The sequence below is a fragment of the Corvus kubaryi genome, unplaced genomic scaffold, assembly GCF_017639235.1.
Source record: "Corvus kubaryi isolate FWS band 111438036 unplaced genomic scaffold, C.kubaryi_AGA036_p1.0 37397, whole genome shotgun sequence".
Taxonomy (NCBI): Eukaryota; Metazoa; Chordata; class Aves; order Passeriformes; family Corvidae; genus Corvus; species Corvus kubaryi.
Window position 1 is genome coordinate 19,825,755 of NW_024581136.1, and position 18,151 is coordinate 19,843,905.

The following is an 18,151-nucleotide window of genomic DNA, read 5'->3' on the forward strand; positions in this document are numbered from 1 at the left end:
TGGGACGGGAGGGGCCGGGCCCGCGGGTTTGAACGGCACCGCCGCCCCCGCCCGCCATCTTGTGTTCGTTACGGCAGGGAGGGGAAAGCGCCCAGAAATCCGCCGGGAGCGGCTTTTTGTGGGGAGAGACGGAGGGAGGGGAGATATCAGGGGCTGAGGGTGACACGGTGACACTGCCCCGCGCCCGTGCCGGCGGAGAAAGGGTTTAATTTTAACTCTAGAAGTAGGTCAGTGGGCGGCGCTTGGTTGCTGGGCGGCGCGCGCCAGTTTAAATATAATAAAAAAAAAATCATAAAAAAAATTTTAGAAGCGGAAAAAAAAATTAAAAATTGTGACAGCGCGGCGATTTTGAAGCGGGTTTAATTAATTAACGGGCGGCGCCGTGGCACCTTGGGGGGGGGGGGCGGGGGGGACCCGTGAGGTGGCGGAGGAGGAGGAGGAGGATGCAGTCTCGCGAGAAGTCGCCATAGAGACGGCGGCGCTTGGCGGCGGGGAGAGCGGGTCCCGCCGCTCCGGAGGCGACGGGAGCGGGAGAGGGAGGTGGGATCATCCCGGGGTCCGCCGGGAGCGGCAGGCGGGATCGTCCCGGGATCTGCTGGCAGCGGCATCCGCCGGGAGCGGGCTCTGGCCGCCGCTCTGCGCGCTGCCTCCCGCTGCCCGCGCAGGTAAAGGCGCGCTGGGGAGGCGGCGGCCGCCGTCGCCCTGCCCTCGGCTGAGTCACCGCCGCGGTGGGCGAGAGGGTCGGGAGCCGTGACCCCCGGCTGGGCGTGGGACGGACGGATGGAGGGGAGGGAGAGCTCCGGGGGACGACAGCTGAGATCCGAGCGGGGAAGCCCCGACCCCCGGCTGCTGGCGGCCCTGAGGTGGGGGGTGGATAATCTGCTTCTTGGAAAGCTGGAAACTGAGGGAAAAGCGGGTGTTGGCACGGCCGGAGAGCGGGCGGTGGGGACCGCGGCTGCCCCGAGAGGGTTTGGTGTCTCCTTCTCCGTGCCCCCGTGCCGCCGGCTGCTTTTCCTTCTCAGCGTCCCCCCCCATCCTGCTGTGGCATTCCTGTGGCATTCCTTCCCGGTGCCCCCATCCTGCCGCTGTTTTCCCTTCCCTGCGCTGTCCCCATCCCGCCCTCCTGCTTCTCTGTCCCGCCCGCTAGTTTTCCTTCCCGGTGCTGCCTCATCCTTCCCTCTGGCTTTCCTTCCCTGCGCTTCCCCCATCCCGCTCTTGGCATTCCCTGCTCTCCACACCCCGCTCCTGCTCCATCTCCTCTGCCGTCCCTGATCCTCATCCCCTGGCCAGCAGCTCCGGATGGGAAAGGGAGGAGGCGTGAGGCGCTTTGGCTTCTCCGAGCCGGGATAATTCCTGGTTATTGCCGCATCTCTCCTAAAACTCCAGCGGAGCCGCTGCTGGATTCCGTGGGAGTTGGATGTAGGGAATACGTGCGCTGGTAGTGATGGATGTACCTGTGGATGGGCCCAGGGTGGCCGTTCAGCCTTTTAGCGGCACATGCAGAGCAATTAAAATGCATTAAAAATGATCATAAAGTTCGAGGCTTTGAAAAGAAAATATCAGGTTTTCCCTTCCTGGCTGTGTCAGCACAAGGAAACTCCAGTGCTCCAACCTCTGATGTTTCATACTTGATCTTAAAGGTCTTTTCCAACCTTAATAAATCAAGGATTCTCTGTTCACAGCATCATTTTTTATTTAAGTTGTCCATATTCAGTTGGATAATGGGAAAACAGAATTCCCTTTAAACTCAAGTCTTTCTTGGTGCTTATTTTTCCCCAGTACTGATGTACTATTACTTCAGAACTTTTTATTTTAGTGGTATTGTCTTTCTTTTTAATTTTGGCTGCCTATGTATGCATATATATTATGCTAATTATACATACTTATATATGTATTTTTCTTTTATTACAGTTGTAACACATGGTTTTAATGCTCTGAACAACTGAGATGAGACTGAAGACTTCCCTTTTAAAGGAGCCAAAACATATCCTTTGTCACAGAAAAAAAACTTAGAACACCACGTTCAAGCCCTTCCAGAAAGTATTTTTTATTGTTGCAATTGCAGTAAAATACTGGTAAATTGCAGATGTCTTATTTCCCTGTTTTTCCTTTGTTCCTCTTGTCGTTGAGTGCAGCCTTTAAGGACAGTGTTTTAAGAGATATTGAACACATATATGATGTGGTGTTAATAATCCAACACCTTTGAATGATAGCTGGGTGTTTTGAACTTGTATTTTGTACTAAGACCTTTCATTAGCCCGACATTTTAGCCGTGTTTTGATAACTTTACATCGTGATAAGAATTATATTTTTACATGGTAGTTTGCTTTATATTTGGTTGAATTTTTACCAGCTCTTCTTGGCACATAAGAGCAAAAAAAAAAGAATAATATTTTTTTTTTATATAGAACATTCCAGGCAATCTTAAAATAATCTTCCTGTATTGTCCCTTCAGTTTTCCATAGCTGAGATGGGATATTTTGTCAGCTTATTTTTAAGAGTTAAACGTTTCATATTCCTTAATTGAATGAAACATAAGGAATTGGTGAGCTGTGTGGGATGGACAACAGCTGACGAGCTCTACTCCTGCAGTGATGACCACCAGATTATGAAATGGAACCCTGTGACCAGCGAGACCACTCGAGTGGTGAAGCTTCCAGATGATGTTTATCCCATAGATCTGCACTGGTTTCCCAGAGGGATTGGTGGGAAGAAGCAATCCCAGGCTGAGAGCTTTGTTCTGACAAGTTCTGATGGTACAGCAGTTTAAAATATTTATTGTTTCATACCCTTCAGTGCTCGTGTCACTCAAATACAAGATGTTATTTGGGCAACAAGAAGCTTTGAGGATTGCTTGGGGTGGGGTTGTTTTCCTTTCTCCCCGAAATGATTTTGCACACAGCCAGGTTTTTCTTCCTGCATGAGTTTTCCTGCACCAGCTTATTCCTGCAGTTTTCCTGCAACGGCCACTGCCTCTCTGTGATAAAGACTCCTCAACCCAATGGAAAAGGAGCATAATGTCTTTAAAAGGTTGCATTAATTCCTGCTTGAACTGCAGATGTTTGAAATCAGAACAAATGTAAATTTAATCCCCTTGGGTTTTCTTCTGAAATGCATCTCTTGGGGGATATTGTTCTTTTACTTCCTACTTACGTTGGTCGTGTTGCTATTTTTTAACAAAAATGAGGAATATGTCTGGCTTTAACCTTCAAATTAAGCACAAATCATAAGTGATTAGAATTTTTTTCATCTTTTATTGAAAATTTTATATTAGGTCAGCATTTAAGAGTGCATGGAAGTTAATGAACAAAACATACATATTTTATATTCTCTGTTTGGATAGGCTGGGAGTCTCTCACTGGAAATTCCTCCAAAACTGGGGAGTAATTTTCAGGTTGAGGAGAGTTCTGGCTTCAGTACTTAATAAAAATAAAGGAGCAGTATTTCACAAATGGGAGATGTAAAGTAAGGTTAAATTGAATCACTTCTACCTACTCCAGGCACGTGGCTAAAGTTTTCCCTTTCTGTGTAGTAAGTTGTAACTTGAAAGTCTCTGTTCCCTCAGTGTTAAGCTGAAGAACAGAAATCCATGGAAATGGAGAAACCTCCATGTGGGAATGCAATAAAAAAAGCATTTGACTGTCAGCAATTGTAAATTCCCGTGTTGGAAAAGCAAAGAAGTTGCAGAAGTAAAGGTGATATCCATGAAAACTTGATCTCCCCTGTTCTGCAGAGGGATTATGATACAGTTTTAAGGGATGATCACATTTTTTCCAGAGAATTCTGGAAAGGTGATCCTGCTTTTACACGTGACCATGTTCTTCCCTGCTCAGCTACAATTTTCTCTGTTTCCCTCTTTGGAAGGGGCCTTGTGAAAGATGTAGGAGCTTGTGGAGTGGGAGAGGATGCAAAAGATTGGGAAAAGAGTCAAATGTCGAATGGATAACAGGATTTTGTCCCATACTTTGACCTGACCCATTGTTTTCTTGGTATTTCGACCTCTCCAAAGCATTCCCAGTTGCCTGTTCTTCCGTTGGAATTCCATTTGTCTCTTATGTGTTGAGGAATTGCTTACAGAACTATTCAGGGATTCTCATTAGGTCAGTGGACACTGTTGTTTCAATCGATAAAGTCCCACGGAATTCTTTATATCCTGAAAAAAGTAATGGCTCTGAGGAGCTCAGCCACTTCATGCTGAGTGCTGTAGGTGATGGCATGGGAATATTCCTAGTCCTGGGACATTGGGTTTAAGGATTCTCCAGTGAAAAAGGTCTTGGATACAGATGGGACGAAGACACTGTGCATGGAACAAGGAGATCAGAAAATAAAAGATGTTTTTAATGTAAAAGCAGAAAAGGCCATTTTGGCAATTGATTTGGGGAAAAAAGCGTTGAATTCCTCTGAATCCAGTAATGGCTTGCACATGAAACAGGAGAATCTCAGACCTGAGAGGTGTTCTGTACAATAAGTGATGCATTAGTTAGATAAATTCTCTTTTGTGGTTATCAAATAATGGAATGCATTAAATGAACACCCCGGAAGTGTTGGATGGGGCTTGGAGCAGCCTGTTCTGTGGAAGGTGTCCTGCCCATGGCAGGGCTGGAATGAGATGGGATTTAAGGTCCCTCTCAACCCAAACCAGGCTGGGATTCCATGATACTTTAAATTATCAGTTCAAATAAACTGATTTATCAAACCATACTTCTTCATCAGCGTTAAAAATCTTTACCTTGGAAATCTTGCATGGGCAGAGGCTTGGCTGGATGATTGTGCCAAAAGTTCAGGTCACTCAGGAACTTGCTTGTAGTGGTTCAGTCTGGCAGTTTAGATCAAATAATACTAAAATAATATGATTTTAAAGTAGTTACTTTGAATAACTGGACTGTTCATTTTTCCAAGCTCTCCACTGTCTGCTCTTTGCTCCAGTTTAAATTTGATCTTCCTGGATTTAAGCAGCATCCCTTATTTGGGAAGAAAAACTTCCTGATCCTTCTGTTGAAATCATTACAAACTTTGGGGTTGGCTGCTGTGGAATTCCATCCCAGCTCCATCATGGAAGCAGGAATAGTTCTGATTTTAGCTGTGAAAAACAGTTGGATGTTTTCTTTGTACTGTTGATTTCTTGGTTTGTGAGTGTGTTTTCAACAGAAGGTAACAGCACTGCTGTAATAATACATAATGTAATGCAATTAATGATTTAATATATAATTGATTACCTACAATTATATGAATTACACACTGTATCTTTCATATAGGGAAATTCCACTTGATTTCCAAGTTAGGAAGAGTGGAGAAAAGTGTGGAAGCACATTGTGGAGCTGTCCTTGCAGGAAGGTGGAATTATGAGGGAACAGCCCTGGTCACAGGTGAGCATTCCTATATTAATGAACTGCTTTGAAAACTAAAATAATAAGCTAATTATTTTTGGTCTTAATTATCACTGAAGTTGTTATCACCTTGTTTACTAGGAGTTCATTTTGCACTATTTAATTAATGCTGTTTAACTTAATGTTGCCTGTTTTAATTACTAGAAGTTGTAGTAAAAATATTTCTCTTTTTTAGTTTATGTCTTCCAATCTGCTTGAAAGGAAATGTTTTAATATCAGAGTGCTTAGATGGTTTTGTGGCTGTTCTGAACTTCAGAAAGGAGAGTATTTGATTTCTTTTTTTTCTATCTGTTCCAAGGAGAAGTTGCTAAGTTGGTACATTTATATCCCTGCACGTTCGGCGTTTTTTAGCCAAAGTTTACTGAGGCCTCAGTGATCTTGAATATTCCTGTCCTTTTATTCCTTAGTTATCAGTAATTATCACCTGCAGCCTGTCTATATTGATGCTAGGAGAGTGGGCCCACAATTTTTTCATCCCTACACCCTTTTTTGTCCTAAATCTTTTGCTAATTAGTTGCTTTTGGCATTTTTTGGTCCAAAATTCTATCTTGGTGTTAGGGGAAACTGATGAAATTCCCTATGCTGGACTCCTTGCTAGGATTTCTGGTGGTGTCAGCCTCCTCTGCAGCCTCCTGCTGATGGAGGACAGCTGATTCCTCTGGACAAATTCCAGCTCAGGCCACAAGAACTGAAAATAATTTTGGATCTGCTCATTTCCAGACCCTGAAATGCTGCTTCAAGGAACTCTGTCTGGCCTGTTCCTCTGAAATCCCAGAGGGACAGAAATATTGTTCGTTTTAAAGACAGCTTTGCCTCAGGAACTTCTCCAAAGACAAAGTCAAAATTGTCTTTTGAATCCCTTTTTTTTATGAGACTGCATAACACTGACACTTTTTTTGGGAGTGTGGGAATTCATCACCACTTCCAGTTTATTCTGAGAAGATCAACTCCTCTTATACCACAACTGTACTTGGAGGAAGAGTAAATAAATCATTGCTACTGCATCATTTAAAATACATTTATGGCTGTATTTCAACAGCATCAAATGTACACAAATAAGTTTTAATTTTGACGGGTTTTTTTTTACATTTTTTAAACATTTAAAGCTATCTTGGCCAGATATAAAAAGCAGATATATGGTAAATAAATGACCTTTGAATGGAAGACTCCATTAAGATCTAGGTGTACCTTTTTCCTCATTAATTGAATCTGGGAGGCCTAAATTGAAGGGCCAGAGCATTTTAAAAATGACACCACACCAGGAAATCTGTGCTGTTAATAGAGCCCTAAGTGTGTTGGGTAGCGTTTAACAATTTAATCTTCAGTAAAAAAACTGAGTTATTGGGTAACACACAGTTATGGCAGGAAATTGAAGCTGTCCAAACAGAGTTATCTTTCACCATTTATCGACTGTGAAACCTCCAGTTCAATCCATAAAATCTGCTCCTGCTCCCCTGGGGCTCCTCAAACTCCTTTAAGCAGCCTCTGGGCCATTGAAGGAATCAAAAATACAGAATTTGGGATACTTAAATTGTGATGGACTTTGCATTCCCGGGAGCAGCTTCAGAAAAGACTTGAGGGATTTTCAGGAAAGGAAGATTTGTTGATAATAACAAAAAAACCATCTTAAATATTTTTCCTTCATATACTTCCTAGTGCATGTTTGAAAGACTAAACAAAAGGAATTCACCTGGAAGAAAACCTGGATTTATTTTAGCTCAAGTGTTTTTCCTGAGTAAATACAAATACATTTGTTAGACTGATTATGCATTGAATGTGCTGATTTCTGTGCTCCTTTTCAGTTGGGGAAGATGGCCAAGTGAAAATCTGGTCTAAAAGTGGAATGCTGAGATCCACTTTAGCTCAGCAAGGTGAGTTTGTTTGCTCAAAGCTCCATCAGAACTCATTCGTTTGGGTTATTCTGAAATGTATTTAAATAACAGACCCTAAATATGGCACTGATGGTTTGTTCAAGGGAGTAAGGCCTCAAATAAAGTTAAATGTAAATTACAGTTGCATTTTAATAAGGTTTTAAAAAAATGTTTCGATTTTCAAATTAAAAGTATTGCAATATTTTTAGGCAGCAGTCTCCGTCCCACCCTAAGGATTTGGTGCCATTTCAGTGAAGATCCTCAGCTAAATTTTGTTTTTCACACTTCATAGATTGAGCCCATGTGACCTTCTGACATTTTTGAAGAAACCACATGCACCTGGGGTTGGGTTAAATGTCAGACCCTTATCTCTTTCTGAAACAAATTATCTGAATTCTTTCAACCTGGGGAAGGCATTTTAACCACAGCAGTGAATGTAAAATGTATTTCAGTTCTTCTAAGGAAGTTCACATGCACATGCAGTGTTTTTCAGGTAAAAAGCTAAACCAACTGAATGAGAATTTTTAAAAAAATTAAAATTGAAGCACACTTTACTATTTCTCAGTTTATGTTGTCAAATTTTTTTGTGTATAACTGTGCTTACTTGAGGTTTGAAAAAGCCTATGAAGTAAATGATACGCTGTAGTTTGAAATAGGAATTTTCACCCGTCTCTGCAAGTTTCTGGTGCAGTACAAAAGCACCGAATCTCCATGGAATAACTGTCACCTTGTATTTGTGTTTTCAACAAAAAATCATCTGAAACCCTTTAAATTCAGAGTCAGAATCCCACAGCCCCCTTTGGAAGCACTGCCATAGCTGGGATCAGGACAGGATTCTGCGGGAATGATGATGTTTCAGGGAGGTGCATCGTGTTCAACCAATTTTTCCCTTCCTTTTTCATCATGAGAACTGAAAGGTTTCCCATTGCCAACATTCCTTTGCCTCATTCCACTCTTTGTATTAGAAATAAATTCTCAGGCTCGTATTTTGGGATGATGATCCACGTGCCTGTTCTATCCTTGGCCTTTATTCCTCCTTGGATTCCCTCAAAATGCTTCTTTTTGTATTCCTTTTCCTTACCCTGAAATGTTATATTTGGGCTTCCACAGTCCACTGATCCATTTTGATGAGGAAACTTTTTTCCATGATCTCTCAGATAATGTGTTGGGAACCCACAGGATTTTCATGGAGTCATGGAACAGTTTGGGTTGGAAGGACCTTAAAGCTCATCCCATTCCACTCCTTCCATGGCAGGGACACCTTCCACTGTCCCAGGCTGCTCCAACCCAACCTTGGGCACTGCCAGGGATCCAGGGGCAGCCACAGCTTCTCTGGGAATTCCATCCCAGCCCTCCCCATCCTCCCAGGGAGGAATTTATTCCTGATATCTATATTCCCTTGGAGACACCCTCACGAGATCTAAAATTGTCTGAATTAGTGTTCCTCCTCCTGTGACAGTCCAAAATCCCACACAAACTCTTGGAATTACCAAAGTCTCTGTTGTGGGATAAGAAGCTGGATCTTCCTCCTTCAAATCCCAATTTTGTGCCTTTCTGCCTGCTTTTCTCCCTGAGTATTCCTTCCTGCAGTGTTTATCCCTGCAGTGTGTCTGTTCCTCGGAGTTTTCCAGGGTGTTGGCAGTGTTCTCCCAACCCAGTCCTTGTTAAGTGCAGAAGGAAATGAGTTAACTCAGCTCCTGCTGTTAAGCCCTGGAAATTGTGGTTAAGTACTCAGGCATCATAAAAAAGGGAAACATTTGGTTTAAATAGAAAAGTCTTCTGATTGTTAAATCAGCATTAGAACAGGACAAAAAAGTTGAGTTTTATTTAGAATTTCTGCTCCAGCTGGTGACAGAATTTATGGCATTTTCAACAGGAACTGCCAGGAGGAAAACAGCCAGTGCCACATTTATTTAATATATGTTGTGTTTCTGTGACTTGTCTGCTCTGATGGTTGACAAGTTAAAAAAATCTTTCATAATTCTGTATTTTTAAGTAATAAAATGCCCTAAAAGAAAATATATATGAAGTACAGAAATCTTCAGGAGCAACGACACCAGGTCTCAATTTAGAGGGTGAATATTTGGGAGCTCAAATAGAGTTTAACCGTAATAAAATCAGCTTTTTGCACAGAGAGAAGTGGGGAGATACGATTTTAGGGCAGTTGGAGCAGTTCAGTCACTTAATTATCTAAATCTTATCAAAACATTCCCATACAAAAATATTCCTGGGTCATTTTCTGAAAGAGAAAATGCCAAAATTGTCATTGAGGATTTTGTCTTGTAACAGCATTTTTAATCCTTTTGGGGTTTTTTATTACCATAAAGTTACATTTAAAATTGTTTATTTGAACAATTTTAGTTCAGTTGCTCAGTTTAATAGTTGGAGATTCTTTTTACTTAACTTTCTTGGTTTTATTTCAAGGAATCAAGTAGCAAAATCCTTTGATTTTTCTTCAGAGGAGACAATCCTGTCAAATAATGTGGAAAATATTTGCATAGTTGGCAAGTCCGACTTTTTAAAATTCTTTTTTTTCCTTGGATATTTTTCCACGTAATTTTTGCTTTATTCTGTTTTCAAAAAATCTAATTTGAAAACTGGAACGTGATTTTAAAATGGAACAGTCAGCTTTATTCCAGATGAAAAATTCTGGGAGTTTTAATGTAAAAAAATTTCAGTTAATTGGGAAAAAAATCTGTGAAGTCTCTGCGCCAGTTTTATTTATTGTCATTTATTTTGTAAATTATTTGTGTATGGGATGGTTGGGGGTTTTGCATGTGCAGCAAAACAAAAATATGTGTTAATTATGGAGCCTAAATATCTTAAAAAGAATGATTTAGGTGTAATACAGAACTTTCTACCCACATTTGTGTTCAGTCTCACAATCTGGGGTGAAAAGAATTGTTTTCTGCTGTCTCTTGGTGAGTGTTATTTTGATTTTCTGTATGTCTGGAGTGACAGTTGTGGCTTAAATTGCAACAGTAGATAAAAGCTGAATATAAATACAAAATGCAGCTATTTCCTGTTGGTTTTCTGGACTTGTTTAAAACTGCACACTTAAAAGTTGTAGAAATTGATAACGTGGTAAATGGCAATAGATAATGGGGTTTGAGAAACATGTAATGTACATTTATATAATACAGTATTATTTACATAGATATTTAATATAAATTCAATCTATTTTCTGCAATAATTATGTAATATATTTTATGTATCCTTCCATAAATATGTATTATATAAAAATATATTTTATGTACCACACATTATTGTATTTTATTATCAAGATGATATCTTTTATTATTAAAGTACATTAGATTAAACAAATTTTAAAGTATTAAAAGGACAGGTAATGACGTGCCTTGCTGTAGGAATTCCTGCAGGATTTGTTCAGCCAAGCCCCAGGAATGTTTTCCATGTTTTCCATGTTTTCCATGCCCACAGGAACACCAGTGTACTCAGTGTCCTGGGCACCTGACTCTGACAAAGTTCTCTACACCTCAGGGAAGCAGCTGATCATTAAACCCCTCCAGCCAAATGCTAAAGTTTTGCAGGTACCATTCATAATCTGATGAATTTTTGGCATTTATTTGCATAAAGAAAGATACAGAAGCCTTTCCCTTTTCACTTGGGAAGAAGCAGTTGTTTAAAGCAGGATTTTAGTGCAGATTTTTGTCCTTGGATTCTGCCTTGTTCAGGCTTTTTTTAATTTCTTTTTCTGCTGAATCATAAAATCGTTAAGGTTGGAAAAGACCTGCATGATCATCAAGTCCAATGAATGATACATGTTAAAAATAGAAGTTGTCAGGATTGTTGCATCTTTTAATTGATTTTTTTCCATTTCAGTGGAAAGCCCACGATGGCCTGATTTTAAAAACTGACTGGAATTCAGTGAATGATACGATTCTTTCTGCAGGGGAAGATTGTAGATATAAGGTGAGTTCTGCTTAAATTTTAACTACCTGACCAAAGAAGTTATTAGATATCCTGAAATTTCTGAATTTTAATCTGGAAGCCCAAAATGAAATGAGGAGTCTTTCACTTTTCAAGAAGAAGTTGTATTATTTATACATGCACTTCACTCTGTGTAGTAACACAAAATTACAATTTTTCTTTAATTTTACGGATAAAAATCCATAAAATGGGAGTGAAACAAAAAGAAAAATATGTTGAAATATAGAAGTGATCATTTGAATTAATATAAGATGTGACATATCAAATTAGAGGAGCTAAAGCTGCTGTTTGCTATTACAGGAACATTAGTGAATCCCTCAGTAAATTTTAAAATATATTAATATATATTTGGATGCAGAAAATAAATTAATATAATCTGCATCCAAAATACAAAGCACATTTTGTGTTTCTTCCCTTAAATAAAAACTGATTTTTAAATGTATCCTGTTTTGGTTCTGTCATTTAACTGTGTAATGGCTGTGATAGAAGATATACTTACGAAATTAAAAAATCCAATAAATTATTAAATTGCTGTGTGGATTGGCTTCCTGGTATTTTGTTGATTTCCATAAAAATCTCTTTTTTTTTGGAAATTTGCAGAGGAGCCTCATGAGTACAAGCAGAATAAACCTTGTGGCTCTTTTACAGACTTGGGGTAATTTACAGGGAATAAAACTCAGGGGTACAAAATATTTTATACAGAATATTTTGTACAGAATTATGTGACATTTGCCATGGCAAAAAGCAAAGTCTGTTGCATTAAACAAAGCAAGACTGATTAAATAATAATATATATGTGTGTGTGTATATATATAGTTACACTAAATTAGCTTGGACAATTATTTCTACAATTTCGATGGTCATGAGGGAAAATGATAGTTCTGGAATAATAAAAATATAAAAAGTATATATATAAAATAAAATATGTAACTGTAATATAGGTGGTTTTTCTAGTAACACTAAACTTGGACAATTATTTCTACAATTTCTATGGTCATGGGGGAAAAATTATACTTCTGGAATAATGAAACTATAACAAGTGTATATATAAAGTAAAAGTGAGGTATAATATAGCTGATTTTTCTAGCTACACTTAACCATGAGGGAAAATGATAGTTCTGGAATAATAAAAATACAAAAAATATACATGTAAAACAAAAGCGAGCTATAATACAGGTGGCTTTTCAAGTTACACTGAAAACATGGGGGGAAATTAAACTCCTAGAATAATAAAAATACAAAAAAAAATATATAACAAAAGCGAGCTATAATACAGGTGATTTTTCAAGTTACACTGAAAACATGGGGGAAAATTATACTCCTAGAATAATAAAAATACAAAAAAAAATATATGTAACAAGAGTGAGCTGTAATACAGGTGATTTTTAAGTTACACTGAAAACATGAGGGAAAATTATACTCCTGGAATAATAAAAATACAAAAAATACATATGTAACAAAAGCGAGCTATAATGCAGGTGATTTTTCAAGTTACACTGAAAACATGAGGGAAAATTCTATATATATATAACAAGAGTGAGCTATAATACAGGTGATTTTTAAGTTACACTGAAAACATGAGGGAAAATTATACTCCTGGAATAATAAAAATACAAAAAATACATATGTAACAAAAGCGAGCTATAATGCAGGTGATTTTTAAGTTACACTGAAAACATGAGGGAAGATTATATATATATATAACAAAAGCGAGCTATAATGCAGGTGATTTTTCAAGTTACACTGAAAACATGAGGGAAAATTATACTCCTGGAATAATAAAAATACAAAAAAAAATATATATAACAAAAGCGAGCTATAATACAGGTGATTTTTCAAGTTACACTGATAACATGAGGGAAAATTATACTCCTAGAATAATGAAAATACAAAAAATATCCATATATAACAAAAGCGAGCTATAATACAGGTGATTTTTCAAGTTCCACTGAAAACATGAGGGAAGATTATTCTTCTGGAATAATCAAAATGCCCCCAGAGTGTGCTGCCATGGGTGGATATTTCAATTTTGCTGCAGGTTTGGGACAGTTTTGGCCGTGCCCTGTACAGTTCCCAGCCCCACGAGTATCCCATCACTTCTGTTGCCTGGGCTCTGGATGGAGAATTGTTTGCTGTGGGATCTTTCAATACTTTACGTCTCTGTGATAAAACTGGGGTGAGTAAAACTCTGCAAATAGGGGTGGAATTGTCCAAATTTATTGATATCACAGCAAGTATTCCTCAGGATATCGGTGTACGGGTGGGTATTTTATTAACAACAACTACTTGTGATTGCCAGCACCTTTTTGCTGACCAGAATATTTTATTTTTAATAATATTTTGCCTTTTAGGACATGAGATTTTTACCTAAAAGCACAGAGCTCACAAACATGTCTTGTGGTCATAACTAATCATAAATTGCAATTTTTAGCCATAAAAAGGAGTGTATAACAATAACCTGATAAAAAAGGAAGAACCATGCCCTGCACTTTTATTATTTAATGATCTTTTTTTCCTTTGAAGGTTTACTCCTGAATCATTTTTACAGGGTTTTTTTCAACCTGGTCTCCAGTTAAAATGAATTTAATGCAGTTTCAGCTCCCTTCATTGGTGCTCTGAGTTAGCACAGATTGATCTCATTGTCTCTGTGGGTTCCTTGTGGTTCTGCACATTTTTGTTCAGATTTTTTGCAGCAAACTTGGATTATTTGGGACTTACATTGTCCCATTTTCTAACTCTTTTTCTCATTGTGTTTGTTGCTCTTTTTGGGAAAAAATTGCCATGGTGTTTTGGGTGTGTTCAGTCAGGGATGGTTCCTCTCCCCATGAATTTGGAGTGTGTATTTCAGATATTTTAAATTCATGAAGAAGAACCTTTAAAGATTATCTGAGAAGAGGCATAAGGATAAAGTCCGAGTTTTCATATTTCACTTTTTGTAGTGATTCTGATTTCACTGATATTCACTGACAGTGTATAAATAGAATTCAATTACAAGTTCCTAAGTAAAATTTAATTATAATTATCTTGAAGGAAAAGTACTCAAATGCAATTTTCTTTTGCAAAGTGTCAATTTGCTGATGTAATTTTTTTTTTTTTTATATCTCCAGATCTGTTCTGTAATTTAATTTACTGTAAGTCTGGGTCAGACTCCTGCTAGCTGAGAACCAATAATGTTTTAATCAGCATTTAATACTGAACAGGTTATTGGGAATTTTAATGCAGACAGGTTTATTTCTTGTCTAAAATAAAGATTATTTTACCTGGTTTATTACTCAACTCTGAAACAAAAATGAACAGTAGCTGGTGCCAGATGCTTTGTGTGTTTAGCAGCTCCCATTGATAATTTATTCTGTCCAAATTCAGGATTTTGGATGTAAATAATGACATTGAATGTAAATATTGACTGAAGGAGTGGCTGTGCTGGAATTGAGGGAGAAGGAGGATGAGATGGAGTTTGAAGAGAACCAGACCTGGCTTTTCCTGGTCAGCCCAGACACTTTTATTGTGTCTGATGTAATGGGGCTGCATTGGCAAATTGCTCTCCAGGGAGCCATCAGGACAATAAATATATCTCATTAACTCTTCTCTGGCATATGTGTTCACTTTGGGGCATAATTAAATTAAATTCTTGCACTCTGTGCTCTTTTCTCATTTTCTTTCTATCTCTCTATGATGTTCAAGCAGCTTCATGGTAAAAAACAAACTTAAAATAACATTTTAAGTTGTATTTCTTTGTTAAAAAAGCACTGTTGATTCTGTAGCATTTGAAGAGAAATCATATATTTATATATAAAATAAATTATTAAAGCTGTCCTACAGGCAGGTTGTGTTCCCAGGGCCTTGGAAGTGTGGAGAGATCAGTGATAAAAAAACATTAAAAGTGAAACACTGGTCAAATTACTCATTTTAGTTAATAAATAGGGGCATCCAATTTTTATTTAAGTAATGCTGAATGTATTTATGCATCTTCTGTTAATGATTTATTTACCCTGAATGGGGATTGATCAGTTTAATTTGATTTTTTTGTTTATTTTCCAAATGCTCTGTGCTCTTCTTCTTGAACTTTTTTTTATCTGGGGATGTTTATCTATAAATTGATGTTTATTTGACTGCTAAATCCTGCCCTTTTCTTTACTCCTGTCTTCATCACTCTGCTGAGCAAATTCTGTGTAACAAAAGCAATTATTTCCATTAATCCATAAATTTTTAAATTATTTTATACATTCTTCAAACTTTTTCTTGTATTACAGAATAAATTTTGGCCATTTTAGTACACTGTCAGTTTGCATATTGGACTGATCCTCTTACATTTTTATATTCTATCAAATTTTGCTAGAAATTCTATTAAAAAGATGGAATATTGCCTGATAGCTTTGGAAAATAAAACATTCTGCAAGGGTAACTATTCCTCAGCCCCACCCCATTTAAAACCAGTGGAAGTCTGGTGCTGTGGCTAAAAAATACTGAGGATAGAAACCATCCAGGAATATTAAAACTACAGTGCAGCAGGTCCAGAGAAGCTTTGAAAATTACTTAAATGTTGAGCATTAAATGATTTTTATTCAGGGCAATAAACTGTGTGATTAATTTAAAATTAATATAATTTATCCTTAAAATGACCATGATACTGATATTATACAGAGATAAAATAGGGAGCAAGCTTCTGGAAATGAATGTGTGCAGCACATTTGTACAATACATATTTTTTCTATCATTCTGATAGAAATGAACTTTCCAAAACTAGAGCACTAGAAAATCCCAAAAAAATCTGTTTTCTATGGAATTACAGCTGTGATCCCATTCCATTCAGTTTTAGTCTTGTGCATTTGGCAGTGTAAAAAAATCAGGTGATTTTTCTGCACTGCCCCTGTTTGATCTGCTTTTACTGTTCAGGATCCTGAATTCTTTGCAGCTCAATAAAAGCAAAAATATTATGGATAGATTTCCCATGGAATTATGCTGTTGAGCAACTCTTTCCAAGCTGGCATATTTTAATTTATTGGAATTGGCTAATACAACTTCTGGAAGAAAATTAAAGCACTTGGATCACCTATGGAAGTAATTCTTTACATCAATATTTCGTTTTCTGAGGGGAAGAATTTATAGGGGACAGTTTGGCATCCTATTTTAGTTCTTGGGTTGGTAATTGTGGGAATGTTGTTGGATTTCTGGACAATTTTAGGTATCTTCTTTTGGGGGTTTATTTTGTAATGTTGAGCTGATTTTCTTACCTCCAGTTTTCCAGATTGGTTCTGGGTTAGAGAATCTTGTGTGATTTCCTGTGGGGATAATAATAGGTAAAATAATAATAAATAATACATAAATCTAATACTAAATATATTTCTAAATCTGATATTGTGAAATAGCAGTTTAGTTTATATTCAGTTCAATATCAGAGGAGTTCTATATATAGATATATTACATATACATTTCCAACCAGCTAATTCCATAGGTGTGTGCATCTTCAGGTGGTCCCAAGTGTGGATTTCCTTTGGAAAATGACTGTTAAAACCTTGTAAGATCCAATTTGACAGCTGACATCAGCATTCCCTGTTCAGAACTCCTCACCCTGGGAAGCAAAATCCAGCCAGGAGCATCCAAGTGTCCTTTGCACAGCTGACATCAGTGTTGCTCTTTTAATTTATACTTTATATTATAAATTGTTATTATTTAGTTTATTATTTCTATTTATTTGTTATTTTATTTATTTTTTAATAAATTATTATATTTTTAATTTATAAATTATACCTACTTATATATAATTTATATAAAATAAAATACTCTCTCTTCACTATATTGTTTTAAAAATGGGTATGATGTGTATTCATTTATTGCTTTCAGTCCAGAAATTGCTGATTAAATCCCTCAGATTGAGTCTTGGAGCATCAATATTCCAGATGTGGAAGCCTGTCCTCGTTCCTGGGACAGAGTTCTGGGAATGTGCTCCTTGAAATCCTTTCAGCCACATCCCGGGAGCCAGAAATGGGAATTGAGTAGGAAGTCAGGCAGCATTTAGGGACTGCAATTCTTCAGTTTTACTCAGTTGTGCAATCAGAAAAGGGAAGCTCAAGTTGCTGCTTTTATGTATTTATTTAACAAAATGAAACTTTCAGAACTCCTGGGTTTGTTCTTGAGAGAATTCAGTGAAAAATTAACGATGGCACAGGAAAAGTAGAACCCAAAGTCTAATAGTGCATTAATGTTGGACCAACATTCATTCCTGGAGTCACAGTCAGACCTTTCCTACAAAGAAAATCAGTGTATTTAGGAACTACACAGCAGCTATTCCAGTTTTTTAATTCTTTCTATTTAAAAATGAAGAGCTGAAGTGATTTTTCTGATAACATTTTATGTCCATGATAAATGCAGCAGACATCTGCAGGGAGCATGAATCACCGGAGTGGTCTGAATTACGCAGAGCCTTCAAAAACAGCTGGAAAATAAAGCTTTGAAATGGCTTTCTCTGGTTTTTTTTTTTTTTTAAGTGTAGGTTTTAATCTGGAAATATTTGAATGATTTTCAATGACCTGAAGAAAAAAAAAGTTTATAAAACAAAGTAATTTTGGGAATGGATCCTGTCAGAGCTGCAGCGTCTCTGCTTTTCATGGAAAAGTAGCTCCAAAAAAACATTCCTGGAGCCCTTCAAGTGGTTTTTAATTGATGGTTTGATGCCCTTTTATTCCTTCTGGGTGGATCCTTGATCCAAGGGAAATGACCTCGGAAACAGCCGGGTCTGGCTGGGAGGATCCCAGGGCTCAGCTTGAAACAACTTCTTCAAAGTGTTCCCAGACAGATCCCAGCTGGGAAAAACATCTGGGATGGAGGTCAGGGAGAGCCTTCTCCCAGTGCTGGGCACAACATTCCAGGGCTCTTCCTGGCCGTGGGAGGAGTCAGACTTTAATTATTGGGACTTTGATTACTAGAGAGTGTTTGGGGCTGAAT

The 18,151-nt window shown here is 37.9% G+C and overlaps 1 protein-coding gene across 3 annotated transcripts in view; it reads left to right on the forward strand.

Moving 5' to 3' along the window:
* Window positions 1-463: 463 nt before the first annotated feature.
* The window catches only part of IFT80 (intraflagellar transport 80), a 30,444-nt gene continuing 12,756 nt past the window's right edge, over window positions 464-18,151 (forward strand). For 2 of the 3 annotated variants that reach the window (XM_042041921.1, XM_042041923.1), the window contains exons 1-8: window positions 464-665; window positions 1,912-1,984; window positions 2,535-2,756; window positions 5,256-5,366; window positions 7,190-7,258; window positions 10,700-10,809; window positions 11,102-11,191; window positions 13,248-13,385. In XM_042041921.1, the coding sequence (XP_041897855.1) occupies window positions 1,948-1,984; window positions 2,535-2,756; window positions 5,256-5,366; window positions 7,190-7,258; window positions 10,700-10,809; window positions 11,102-11,191; window positions 13,248-13,385 (777 nt within the window). In that variant the 5' untranslated portion in view covers window positions 464-665; window positions 1,912-1,947. Of the gene's footprint in view, window positions 666-783; window positions 864-1,911; window positions 1,985-2,534; window positions 2,757-5,255; window positions 5,367-7,189; window positions 7,259-10,699; window positions 10,810-11,101; window positions 11,192-13,247; window positions 13,386-18,151 lie in introns of those variants that run through there. The other variant, XM_042041922.1, reaches the window with a different exon arrangement.